At 23.9% G+C, this 12,818-nt stretch overlaps 1 protein-coding gene across 2 annotated transcripts in view; it reads right to left on the reverse strand.

The window, feature by feature from the left end:
• Positions 1-2,929, reverse strand: part of LOC117169189 (eukaryotic translation initiation factor 4 gamma 1-like) — a 15,604-nt gene extending 12,675 nt beyond the window's left edge. Inside the window, exon 1 of one of the 2 annotated variants that reach the window (XM_033355417.1) lies at positions 2,591-2,929. In XM_033355417.1, coding sequence (XP_033211308.1) covers positions 2,591-2,671 — 81 coding nt within the window. In that variant the 5' untranslated portion in view covers positions 2,672-2,929. Of the gene's footprint in view, positions 1-2,491 lie in introns of both variants that reach the window. The other variant, XM_033355416.1, reaches the window with a different exon arrangement.
• Between the last annotated feature and the right edge of the window lie 9,889 nt (positions 2,930-12,818).

The following is a 12,818-nucleotide window of genomic DNA, read 5'->3' on the forward strand; positions in this document are numbered from 1 at the left end:
ATTTTATTTACAAAAAAAGTTCTTAGGTTCAAAAAAAACATTCAGTGAACTGAAAAACTGTGGTCGGTAATATAGGTATTTAGCTGTGTCACATGCCCTTAAGCGATTTCAACCATTTTCCTGTTATTGTCGAGCACCGGGAACGTCAAATAGAAAAAGGTCATTTTTTCGTCATATTTGTTTATTTATAAAAAAATTGAAAACCTAATTCAAAAATCAGGTTGGACATCTGTATTAGAAATATTATTAGCTTTTTTCCAATTTTTTTTCGTCGAAATCGTGAAAAATTGCATTAAAAATAATTTTTTTTTTGCAAAACATATTTATATAATTGAGAAACTTCGAAATAATGTGAAATAGTTGAATGAAAAAATGTATTTTTTGATTTTCTATCATTTTTTTGCTGCCAAAATTTGAATTTTCGATTTTTAAAGAAATTTCAAAAAGTTAGAATAATCTTGTAGGGCATTAAAAAATATATTTGTTGCTTCACTTCACTTTTTTTCATATCGTGCGTTATTTGGCTTGAAATGTTGATTTTCGTGTGGTTTTTTTTAATTTTGTAAATGCTATATACGTAGAGAAAAATTTTGAATTTTGTAAAAAAAGTGGTTTCAAAAAAATTCAAAATGTGCTCATTTTTTGAATTTGTATCAAAAATGGCTGACTAACGAACTTCACCTACATTTTAAGATAGTATAAAAAACCTGTTTTTCGGTATCAGGGGGTCTCAAAACGTGGATATTTGACAAAAACTGGGGGGATGAAATTTTACACAAATCTAATACCTTCTCTGATGAGAATGAAAAAAAGTACAGTTTAATTTATAATTTTTCAACGAAATAGTTAAAATTTAAACCAGAAAATTAAATTCTTATCAAAATGATCAAATTTCAACAAAAAATGGAATAGTTGAATTTTCAGTTAATAAATTTAATTTTTAACTAAAGTGATGAACGCTAAAAAATGGATCTTAAAATAATAGAGCAGATAAATTTTCAATCGAAAAATTAATTTTCTACAATCAAACAAAATTTCAAAGGAATAAATGAATTTTCAACCAAAAAAATTAAATTCTCATAAAAAAGATCAATTTTCGACAAAAAATGGAATGGTTCAATTTCCAGTTGATAAAATGACTTTTTAACTAAAATTATGCACATTCAAACAAAATAATAATTTTTTAACCAAATATTTGAATTACTTATCAAAAAATGATCAATAACAAATTTCTAAATATTTTTTGGATGAATAACTTTTGTATATTCAATTTTTTTGCACCTTGTGCCGCTTGTCCGAAGTGTTTATTTTCTTATTTTTATTGCTGTTTTTTACGAATGAAATAAAAACTACGCGTCCCATCAAAAAATAATTTATAACAAAATTGTAGATATTTTTTGGATGAATAACTTTTGTTTATACATTTTTTTTTGTAAATTAGCTCGCTTGTTAAATGATTGTCTTTTCTTCTTTTTATTGTTTTTTTTACCAATAAAACACAAATTAACCGCCATATCAAAAAAATAAATTATACACAATTTGTAGATCTTTTTTAAGTAACCAATTTTTGTTTATTAACTTTTTTCGTAGCTTTTGTCGCTTGCCCAAAAATTCTATTTTCTTATTTATAGTATTATTTTTTACGAATAAAACAAAAACTGCCCCTCCGATCAAAAAAGTAATTAATAGCACATTTTTAGACATTTTTCATGTGCAAAGTTCGGCTTAACATTCTCATTTTCCTTACATTTTTTATCGAAAAAGATAAATTTTCAACGAAAATTAAAATAGTTTAATTTTCAGTTAGAAAATCAAGAGAAAAAAATTCCATACAAATTGTTGATCTTTCAAGCGAAAAGGTGAGTTCTTTGCAAAATAGTTGCATTTTCAACCAACAGTTGCAGTTTTAACCAATAAAGAGTAAATTTTCAAAAAAAGATTAGTTTTCTACCAATAAAGATGAATTTTTGACTAACAAAATATATTTAAATAAAATAAATGTTGTAGATCCAGGAAAAAAATACATTTTATATAAAAGAAAATTTGTAACATAATAGTTAAACTTCAATCAGAAGAACCCCCCGACAAAAAAAAATTAACAGATTTCCAATTGGAACCAAAATTGGAATAAAATTTGTTTATCCCTGACTTTTGTTTTTTTTTTCAAAATCCCTCATTTTCTCCGACCAATACAATTCCCTGATTTTCAGGTTTTCCCTGATTCACAGCCACAGTAGAAATATTGCAGCTTTGCGATTTGAACTATTTTTTCTTTAAAAGAATAAAAATTCAAGGACCATGAGCAAAATTGAGATTTTTCCAGGTTTTCGAGGATACATATAAAATTCTGTTTTTTAATTTTTATTTAATTTAAGTTGAAAACTCTATTTCTACCAATGCCAAGTTAGTAAGTACAAGACAGTCGGTGCTTGAACATAAAGGAATCAAAAACGATAAACCAAAAAAAAATTGAGATTTGAATAAAACTCACCGTTTCAAAAAATATATTGACGATTATATCCATCGTTTTCTGGGTATCAATTTGCATAGATTTGTACAGAACATATGGGGCATGCGAATTATCAGGTACCTTTATTAAAGCCTGATTAAAATCACTCCAAAATCTGTCAACAGGAGTTTCAAATTTCGCTTTTTCTTCCATCTCTGCCATTAAGAAGACCAAGAAGACTGAACACGACACAGAATCAGCACAGAATGAATTTAAAGCAGTTTAAAGTGAGGTTAAGAAATATGATTTTTGGCGGTTATTTCGCGATATTGAATTTAACAAATAATTTCAGGGATATAACTAGTTAGCTATCACCTTTTAACTAATTGGATATTTTAAAATAATATTTCCAATCCTATTATTTAGTAACCCATGTTTTGATTTTAGTGATTGTATGAAAACAAAGAACGCTAAGAAAACGCGGGGAAAACTTTAACGCACTTTAACGGCTAAAACAATTCAAAACCTAACTTCCGTTCCGATTTTCGGAATTTCAGTGGAGGATCCAGGAACGCACGAATTGAAGTGTGCGCGAAAATTCAAACTAGTTAAAATAGTTCAATATTTGTTAAATTGTTAAGACGTTTTCAATTAAAATTGTTGTTCCGAGAATTATAAAATTTTATTTTTTTGGTTGAAAAATTCATTTTTTCTCCTTCGTTAAAAATGGAATTATTCCATTTTTAGAAAATCAATCTTATAGGTTAAATAATCATCTTTTGGGTTAAATTAATTGATTATGAAAATTCATTGTTTTCAAGATTCATCATTTTACTTAAAGATTCGTTTTTTTTGTTTGTTTTAGAATAAAATTTTTCTTGTAACTATAACGATTTAACTATTCCATTTTTGATTGAAATTGGATATTTTTTTTTATTAAAAACTGATTTTTTACCGTTGAAAATTCATGTATTTTGTTAAAAATTTGCCTTTTTTATCGAAAATAATTCTTCTTGATTGAAAATTTATCATTTTTATTAAAAGTGCAAAGGTTTTGGTCTTAAATGATTCTGAGTTGATTGAGGATTCAGGAACTTGATAAAAAATTAAACAATTCGGTTGAAAAGGAACTTTTTTCTTCAAAATTAAATCTTTTTCTTTTAATTTAACTTTCTGGTTATGAATTGTTTATGCCGCCCCTCCCCACGGATGGCATTATTAAATCCCGGTATTATTGAATTTTTAAACTAAGAAAGGTGAATTTAAAAACAACTCAAACTTTTATTTACACAACAGAATTTTAAATTATTTTTAAAAAACTAATTTTCTACCAAGAATTTGTTATAAAAAACAGTTGAATAGTCAAAAAAATATATATAAAAATATAAATATCTGATTAAAAATTAACTTTTATTCCAAAAAGAGAAATTTCCAACAAAATACAAGAACTCAAATCAAAAGATGATTTTTTAAACAAAAAGTTTAATTTTCTGCAGAAGAAGAAAAACTAATTTTTAACTAAATTTACAAATTCTCAATTAACAAGTTGAATTTTTAAGTCAAAAAGATTAATTTTTAAATAAAAGGATTAATTTTCTATAGAAAAAAAAAAACAATTTTTACCAAATTCAAAAATTCTCAACCAAAAAGTTAAATTTTCAACTAAAAAAGTATTATTAAACAAAACAATTAATTTAGTACCAATAAATACGAATTTTCAATAAAATTTAAGAATTCTCAACCAACATATATATGTTAAATTTCTAACTGAAAATATTTCCACCGAAAAAACGATTTTTTAACCAAATTCAAGAATTATAAAAAAATTGAATTTTCAACTAAAAAATATTCATTTTTAAACAAAAAGATTAATTTTCTACCGAAAAAACCGGAAATTTTGAACAAAATTCAAGAGTTCTCAACCAACAAGTTGAATTTTTAACTTAAAAAGATTAATTTTTAAACAAAAGGATTAATTTTCTATAAAAAAAGATTTTTAACAAAATTCAACAATTCTCAACCAATAAGTGAAGTTTTCAACTAGAAAAGAATTAATAAACAAAAAACTTTATTTAGTACCAATAAATACGAACTTTCAATAAAATTTAGGAATTATCAGCCAACATATATATTTTTTAAAATTTCGAACTGAAAAGATTTCTACCGAAGGAAACCAATTTTTAATCAAATTCAAGAATTGTAAAAAAAATGAATTTTCAACTATAAAAGATTCATTTTTAAACAAAAATATTCATTTTCTATCGAAAAATACCGAAATGTTTAACAAAATTTAAGAGTTCTCGAACAAAAAGTTGAACTTTCAGCTTAAAAAAGAATTTTTAAACAAAAAATTAATTTAGTACCAATACAGACGAATTTTTAATCAAATTCAAGAGTTTACAATCCAAAAAGTTGAAGTTTCGATTGAAAAAAAAATTAACAAAAAAGATTAATTTACTACCAAGAAAGACGAATTAGATTTTTTTAATAAACTGAAAACTTTTTAAATTAATGGTTGAATTATTTACATTTTATATAGTTTGAAATTCCTTTAAATGCTTAAAAATCTTATTTCAAAATCTTGAAATATATACCTGTTATTTCATATTTTTTCAAATTTTAAATTATTTTTGAAATTTTTCAGAACTTCTAAACATCTTTTAAAATGAGTTTAATAATTCCTAAATTTGTCTAAATCCTGAATTTCGGTACGAATAGCTCAATTCTGACGGTATAGGTAGATACTTTGTTTAAATTATTCGAAATCATTTCAAATTTTTACTACGAATTCTAGGTGTTCAATATTTATTATATATCAAAATTCAACAATTTTACTTGTAAATTAAATTTTTTTAAATTGAACAATATAATCTATATTCACATTTGAAGAGTGAAAAAGATTTTTTATCCAAAATTGTACGATTTCAAACGTTTCTAATTTTTTACGTCTTTAAAACTGCATTTTAAAATTCTTGAAATGAAAAATGTGCGCCTAAAAATTAAAATCCAAAATAGAAAATTTGTGAGTGAAAGATTTTCGAATTACGCATTACAAACAGAATCCGGGTGATGATTCGGAGAAAGATTTCAAATTCGAAAATTCTCTATAATAGTTACATTTTTTCCAAATATATGAATTTTTAACCAAAAAGATGAACTTTTACCAAAAATGATAAATTTTCAACTAAGAAAGAATTTTTTTAATATTTTAATCTTTGGCAAAAATTCCTTTTCATCCAAAGAAAAAAGAAGTTTTTAATAAAATAGCTGATATATAAACAGAACAAATTAATTTTTAATTAAATGATGAATCTTCAACAATAGAAAAACTTTTTTTTAAGCAAAGAAAAAGATCATATTCAAGAAAAAAATTTATTTTTAACCAAATATATGGATTTTCAATGAAGTAGTTGACTGTTAAATTAAAAAAGACAAATTTTGATGCAAATTGATCAGCGAAAATGTTTCCTTATCCAAAATTGTTCGATCTCAAACATTTCTACTTTTTAATTTTTTAAGTCTTTAAAACTGCATTTCAAAATTCTTGAAATGAAAAACATACGCTTAAAAATTAAAATACAAAATTAAAAATTTGTAAGTAACATATTTATATTTGTCTCTAAACATTAACTATGTATTTTAATTCATGCGCCGTTCATTACAAACATCATTTAACACAACATAGCAAAATATTCCAAAATACTTAAGTTTGAAACAAATATCCTAATTTTGCATTAAAAAAATATAAATTTATAACAAAAAATGGAATGTTTAAACTTTTGGTTGAAAAAATTAATTTGCAACAAAAAATAATACATTTTCAAGAAAACCGTTTAATTTTCAACCTAAGTGGTGATTTTTTAACTAAAATTATAACTATTCAATTGAAATATTTGAATTTTCCACCAAACAAATAATTAATTTTTTACTAAAATAGATAAATTGTTAACCAAAACTTAAATAATTCAATTTTAAGTTTAAAAAACAATGTTCCATCAAACAGATGACTTTTCAACTTACACTACCGAATATTTAATTGGAATAAGTTCAAGTTTGAGTTTAAAAAATTACTTTCCACAAAAAAAACTAACTTTAAAAAAAAGTTACATTTTCAAACACAAAAATTAATTTTCAACTAAAATTGTAAATCTTTAACTGGAATAGTTGAATTTTAAATCATAGAAATAAATTTTCAATTAAAATGATAATCCTTTAAAAATAGAGGAGTTAAATTTTTTACCAAATATATGAAATTTTAAACAAGAAGATTAACTTTTACCAAAAAAGATCAATTTTCATCTAAACAAGAAAAAAATTTTTGAACAAAATAGATACATTTTCCATAAAAAAGATTTTTTTCATCCAAAGAAGAAAGGTGTTTTTAATAAAATAGCAAATATTTCAACAAAGGAAATTAATTTTTAATCAAAATGATGAATCTTCGAAAAAACAAACATTATTTTTAACAAAAGAGTTTAACTTTCAACCAGGTAATTTTATTTCAAACCTAAAAGATGAATTTTTAACTAAAATCCTAAAATCATCAATATAATATAGTATATAATATAATAATATAATATACATAATAATAATAATATAATATAAATAATAATATAATATAATATTTTTTGTTTAATAATTCTTTTTTAAGTTGAAAATTCAAAATTTTTTTAGAACTCTTGAATTTTGTTAAAAATTTCAGTTTTTTCGATAGAAAATTAATCTTTTTGTTTAAAAATGAATCTTTTTTAGTTAAAAATTCAATTTTTGTAAGAATTCTTGATTTTTTTTAAATTCGTTTTTTCGGTAGAAATCTTTTCAGTTCCAAATTTAACAAATACAATTTAACAAAAATATGTGTTGCTTGGGATTTCTTGAATTTTATTAAAAATTCATATTTTTTTGTAGTAAATGAATCTTTTTGTTTAGACATTCATCTTTTGTAGTTGAAAATTTCACTTTTTGGTTGAGAATTGTTTAATTTTCTTAAAAATTCTGTTTTTATATAAAATTAATCTTTTTGTTTAAAAATTAATCTTTTTAAGTTAAAAATTTAACTTCTTGGTTGAGAATTGTTGAATTTTGTTAAAAAGTCTATTTTTTCTATAGAAAATTAAACTGTTATTTAAATTCATCTTTTGAGTTGAGAGTTCTTGTTTTTTTTTGTTGGAAATTTCTGTTTTTGGAATAAAATTAACTTTTTAATCAAAATTTAATATTTTTTATTTGATTATTCAACTTTTTCTATAGCAAATTCTTAGCAGTAAATTAATCTTTTTTGTGGACATTTTTCTTTTAATCGAAACTTCAACTTTTTGTTTTGGGAGCTCCTGAATTTTATTTAAAATTCTTATTTATTGGAACTAAATTAATCTTTTTGTTTAAGAATTTTTTTCCAAGTTAAAAATTCAACTTTTTTGTTGAGAACTCTTGAAATTTGTTGAAACTTTCAGTTTTTTTCAGTAGAAAATTAATCTTTTTTTTAAATTAATCTTTTCAAGTGAAAAATTGTTGGTTTTTGTTAAAAACTCGTATTTTTCTGTAGAAAATTAAACTAGAATACTTGAATTTTTAACCGAAGTGAAGAATTTTTAAACATGAAGATTAACTTTCAAAGAAAAAAGATCATTTTCAACAACAAAAATCTATTTTTAACTAAATATGTAGATTTTCAATAAAATAGTTGAATTTGAAATTAAAAAACGAATTTTGAATAAGAAAAGATCAATTTTCAACCAAACTTATGAATTTTTAACTAAAATGATGGATCTTCAACTGAAATAGTTGAATTTTATGCAACAAAAAAACAATTAGTTTAATTTCAAAATAAAAAATATAATTTTTTAACCAAATATTTGAATTTTCATCAAAGAAAAAGATTAATTTTCAACCATAAATAGAATGCTTTAAATTTCTGTTAAAAATTTAATTATTGACAAAAAAATTTTTTAAATTGATTTTCAGCAAATTAGTTAGATTTTCTACTGCAATAATTAAATTTTTAGTTAAAACATTGGTTTTCAACAAAGTATTTACATTTTCAACCAGAAGAGGATTTTCAATTAAAATGATGAAAACAAAAGAGTTCAACTTTCAACCAGGTAGTTGAATTTTTAACTGAAGAAGGATTAATTCGCAACGATCAATGTACCAATGTAATTCAATAATAAATTATAATTTAATTAAAGTGAACTGAGATAATGTGAGATCATTTTCAAACTGAGAAAGGTAAACTTTGAACAAACAATTCAATACTCAAACTTTATTTAAACAGCAGAACCTTCAATTATAAAAACATAGTTTTCTACCAAATAGTGGATTTTTTTACTAAATTATTGAGCTTTCGAGACAAAATAACGAATTTGCTATAAAAAATAGTTGAATGATCAAATTAAAAATATAAAATTTTGATTAGAACTTACATTTGATTCCGAAAAGAAAAATTCCCAACAAAATACAAAAATTCTCAACACAAAAGACGAATTTTTAAACAAAAAAATTAATTTAGTACCAATAAATACGAATTTTAAATAAAATTCAAGAGCTCTCAAACCAAAAACTTGAAGTTTCGATTAAAAAAAAAATGTTAACAGAAAAGATTAATTTACTACCAAGAATTTTCTATTAAAAACAGTTTCATAATCAAACAAAAAAAATGAAATTTTTATCAAAAAGTTAATTTTATTCCAAAAATAGAAATTTCCAAAAAAATAAAAGAACTCTTGACGAGTTTTTAACAAAAACCAACAATTTTTAACCAACAAGTTGAATTTTTAACTTAAAAAGAATAATTTTTAAACAAAAGGATTAATTTTCTATGAAAAAAATAATAATTTTTAACAAAATTCAACAATTCTCAACCAAAAAGTTAAATTTTAAACTTAAAAAAAGGCAATTTTTCAATAAAATTACAGAATTCTCAACCAACATATTTGTTAAATTTCGAACCGAAAAGATTTCTACCGCAAAAACGAATTTGTTTTCAACAAAAAAATCGATTTTTAACTAAATATGTAGATTTTCAATAAAATAGTTAAATTTTAAATTAAAAGACAAATTTTTATGCAAAATTATGAATTTTGAATAAGAAAAGATCAATTTTCAACAAAACTTATGAATTTTTAACGAAAATAATGGATCTGCAACTGGAATAGTTGAATCTTTTGCAAAAAAAACTAGTTTAATTTTGAAATAAAAAATTTCATTTATCAATCAAATATTTGAATTTTCATAAAAAAAAGATAAATTTTAACGAAAAATAAAATGCTTAGATTTTCTGTTAAAAATCGAATTCTTAACAAAACAGAAAAAAATGGATTACCAGCATTTTCAATCGAACTGATAAATTTTAAACGAAAATGATGGATCTTTAACTGGAACAGTTGAATTTTATACCAAAAGGATCAATTTTCGACCAAAAATAGAATGCTTTAAATTTCTGTTGAAAATTTAATTTTTAACAAAACATAAAAAAATAGATTTTCAGCAAAATAGTTACATTTCCTACTGAAATAGTCAAATTTTTCGTTAAAACATTGATTTTCAACCAAGTATTTACATTTTCAACCAGAAGATTTAAAATGTAACAATTTAATTGAATAATAAATTATTGAACTGAGATAATTTAAGAGTAGATAAAGAAGAAACAGGCAAATGGTCAAGAATTTAATTTAAAACCCGAGAATTTACTTCTGATCGCGGAAAAATGCAAGTTTTACTTATTTTAATAATTTTTTTCAATTTATAAAAGTGATTAATTAAAATAAGTAAAACTTGCATTTTTCCGCGATCAGAAGTAAATTCTCGGGTTTTAAATTAAATTCTTGACCATTTGCCTGTTTCTTCATCAAGTCGCAACCCTGTGAATGATATCATAATTGAAAACTAGAACAATCCAATTATTAAAAAAAAAAAACGGTTCAAATTAAACTTGGTCAGATTTTTTTTCGAAATATTTGTAAAATTCGCGGTCAAGAGTAAATATCACTGTTCGATCACTTTTAAACAAAATGATTAAATTTATACTGAAAAAAACCGAAATTTTAACAAAATTCGAGAATTCACAACCTAAAAATTGAATTTTCAACTAAAAACGATAAGTTTTTAAACAAAAAGATTAATTTTCTACCGAAAGACTAATTTTTTTTAACAAATTCAACAATTCTCAACTAAAAAGTTGAATTGTCAACTAAAAAGATGGATTTGTAAACAAAAAGATTAATTTACTACCAAGAAAGACGAATTTTTAGTAAAATTCAAGAATTCTCAACCAAAAAGTCGAATTTTTTAGAAAGAAATTTTTTTAAAAGTAGTTTAACTTTAAAACCTAGTTGTTAAACTTTGAACCAAAAAGATTAATTTTCTACAGAAAAAACGTATTTTTAACAAAATTCAAAAATTCTCAACCAAAAAGTTGAATTTTCAACTAAAAACAATAAGTTTTTAAACAAAAAGATTAATTTTATAACGAAAAAGACTAATTTTTTTCACCAAATTTAACAATTCCCAACTTATAAGTTGAATTATCAACTAAAAAGATGGATTTAAAACAAAAGATTAATTTACTACCAAGAAAGACGAATTTTTAGTAAAATTTGAGAATTCTCAACCAAAAAGTAGAATTTTTTAGAAATAAATATTATATTTTTTTAAAAGTAGTTCAACTTTGAAACCTAGTTATTAAACTGTGAACCAAAAAGATTAATTTTCTGCAGCAAAAACCAAATATATAACACAATTAAAAAATTCTCAACCAAAACGTTGAATTTATTAGAAACAAAATTTTTTTTTTTACTTTTTGAAAAGTGGTTCAACTTTCAAACATAGTTGTTAAATGTTGAGCTAAAAAGATTAATTTTTTGATTTTCTTATTTCTAATTTTCTATATCATAATTGAAAAATATAACAATGCAATTATTAAAAAAAAACGGTTGAAATTAAACTTGGGCAGATTTTTTTTAGATGTAGTAGAGTATAAGACAAAAAAGAGGAGATTAAAAAAGATAAACTTCGAATTTGGAGGCATGACTGAGAAATCCTCAACTTAGGCCCCGCGGCTCCTCTTATCAAGAAACTGCAAAGGTCGCCAGTTCTGGGATCGTAAATCCGAGCTTTCTAAATCCAGGTTCCAGTGTACAAAAAACTTCTGATTACAAAAAAAACAAGTTTTCATCTACGATTATTCCTATTTTTATTAAACAACAATATTTAAAACAATACATTTCAAAATCCTGCGTGAATTTTGAGGATCGCATTTCAGTCTTCAGGTATGGGAATCCCATCACGTGCGAGTGATAGTAGTGAGTGAATATATGCAACTGTGCCTTCTAATAATTCATCACAATCGTCGCTGAACCTCCAAGAGGCCTTTTCGTCTACTATTTGCTTCAGGTCATCGACGTAAGATATCAGATTCTAAAAATAAAAAATAAAACAGATAAACAAGTGATTTCAATTCTACTGAATCGATAATTCATCAAAAAGAACATATTTACATCTAATTGAAGCAATTTTTCGTTAATGGTGCTCAGTAGTGTACATAATCGAAATAAATTCTCATCAGCTTTGTTTTTCAACATGGCTTATACAGGGTGGACACGCTGGGGCTTACATACATGGCGAGTTGAATGCTACCCAAATTGCATAACAGCAGGGCAGAAGCCATTATACAGGGGTATTTTCATATTTCGCGCCTTTAAAGTTTTATTCGGATTGGTCATTCCGTCAAATCCGTGCATCTTCGGATCAAGTTTAGGGGTATGTTCCTATTTGAGCAGTTGAGAGTTATTTAAAGTTTCAAAGTTGGCAATGCCAATGTATAAGCATAGGCTGCCGGTGCGCAATGATGCCTATGCTTATACATGGCATTGCCAACTTTGAAACTTTAAAAAACTCTCATATACTCAAATCGGAACATACCCTATGATAGTTTCCATGGTTGCGTTCGAAACTTCAAACGGATACAAGTGTCAAAACAATATAGGTTATGTTATACAGTAATTACAAATAATAAAAGTGTTTAATTAATAATGAAGTGAGACATGTGAACTGAGAAGTAAACGTAATTTTCTTTCTTTGATAATACCATTATAGAATAGCTGCTCAGTGACAAATACTACAAAATAGTAATAATATTCTGCCCTTTCAGTGGGTGAAGAGAGAATGGTGTTTAACGCTTATTTTTACTGCATAAAAAAGGTATGTTATGAATAGATAGGATATGTTTTAAATAAAGTGAATGAAATATTACATGCGTAAACTTTAAATTGACATTGCCTATATTTACTGACAGCGACTAGGGCAAACATGCGAATCTGAACATAACCGCTTGAGGTTTTGAACGCAACCATGGAAACTCTCAAAAACTTAA

Source organism: Belonocnema kinseyi, chromosome 3, assembly GCF_010883055.1.
Source record: "Belonocnema kinseyi isolate 2016_QV_RU_SX_M_011 chromosome 3, B_treatae_v1, whole genome shotgun sequence".
Taxonomy (NCBI): Eukaryota; Metazoa; Arthropoda; class Insecta; order Hymenoptera; family Cynipidae; genus Belonocnema; species Belonocnema kinseyi.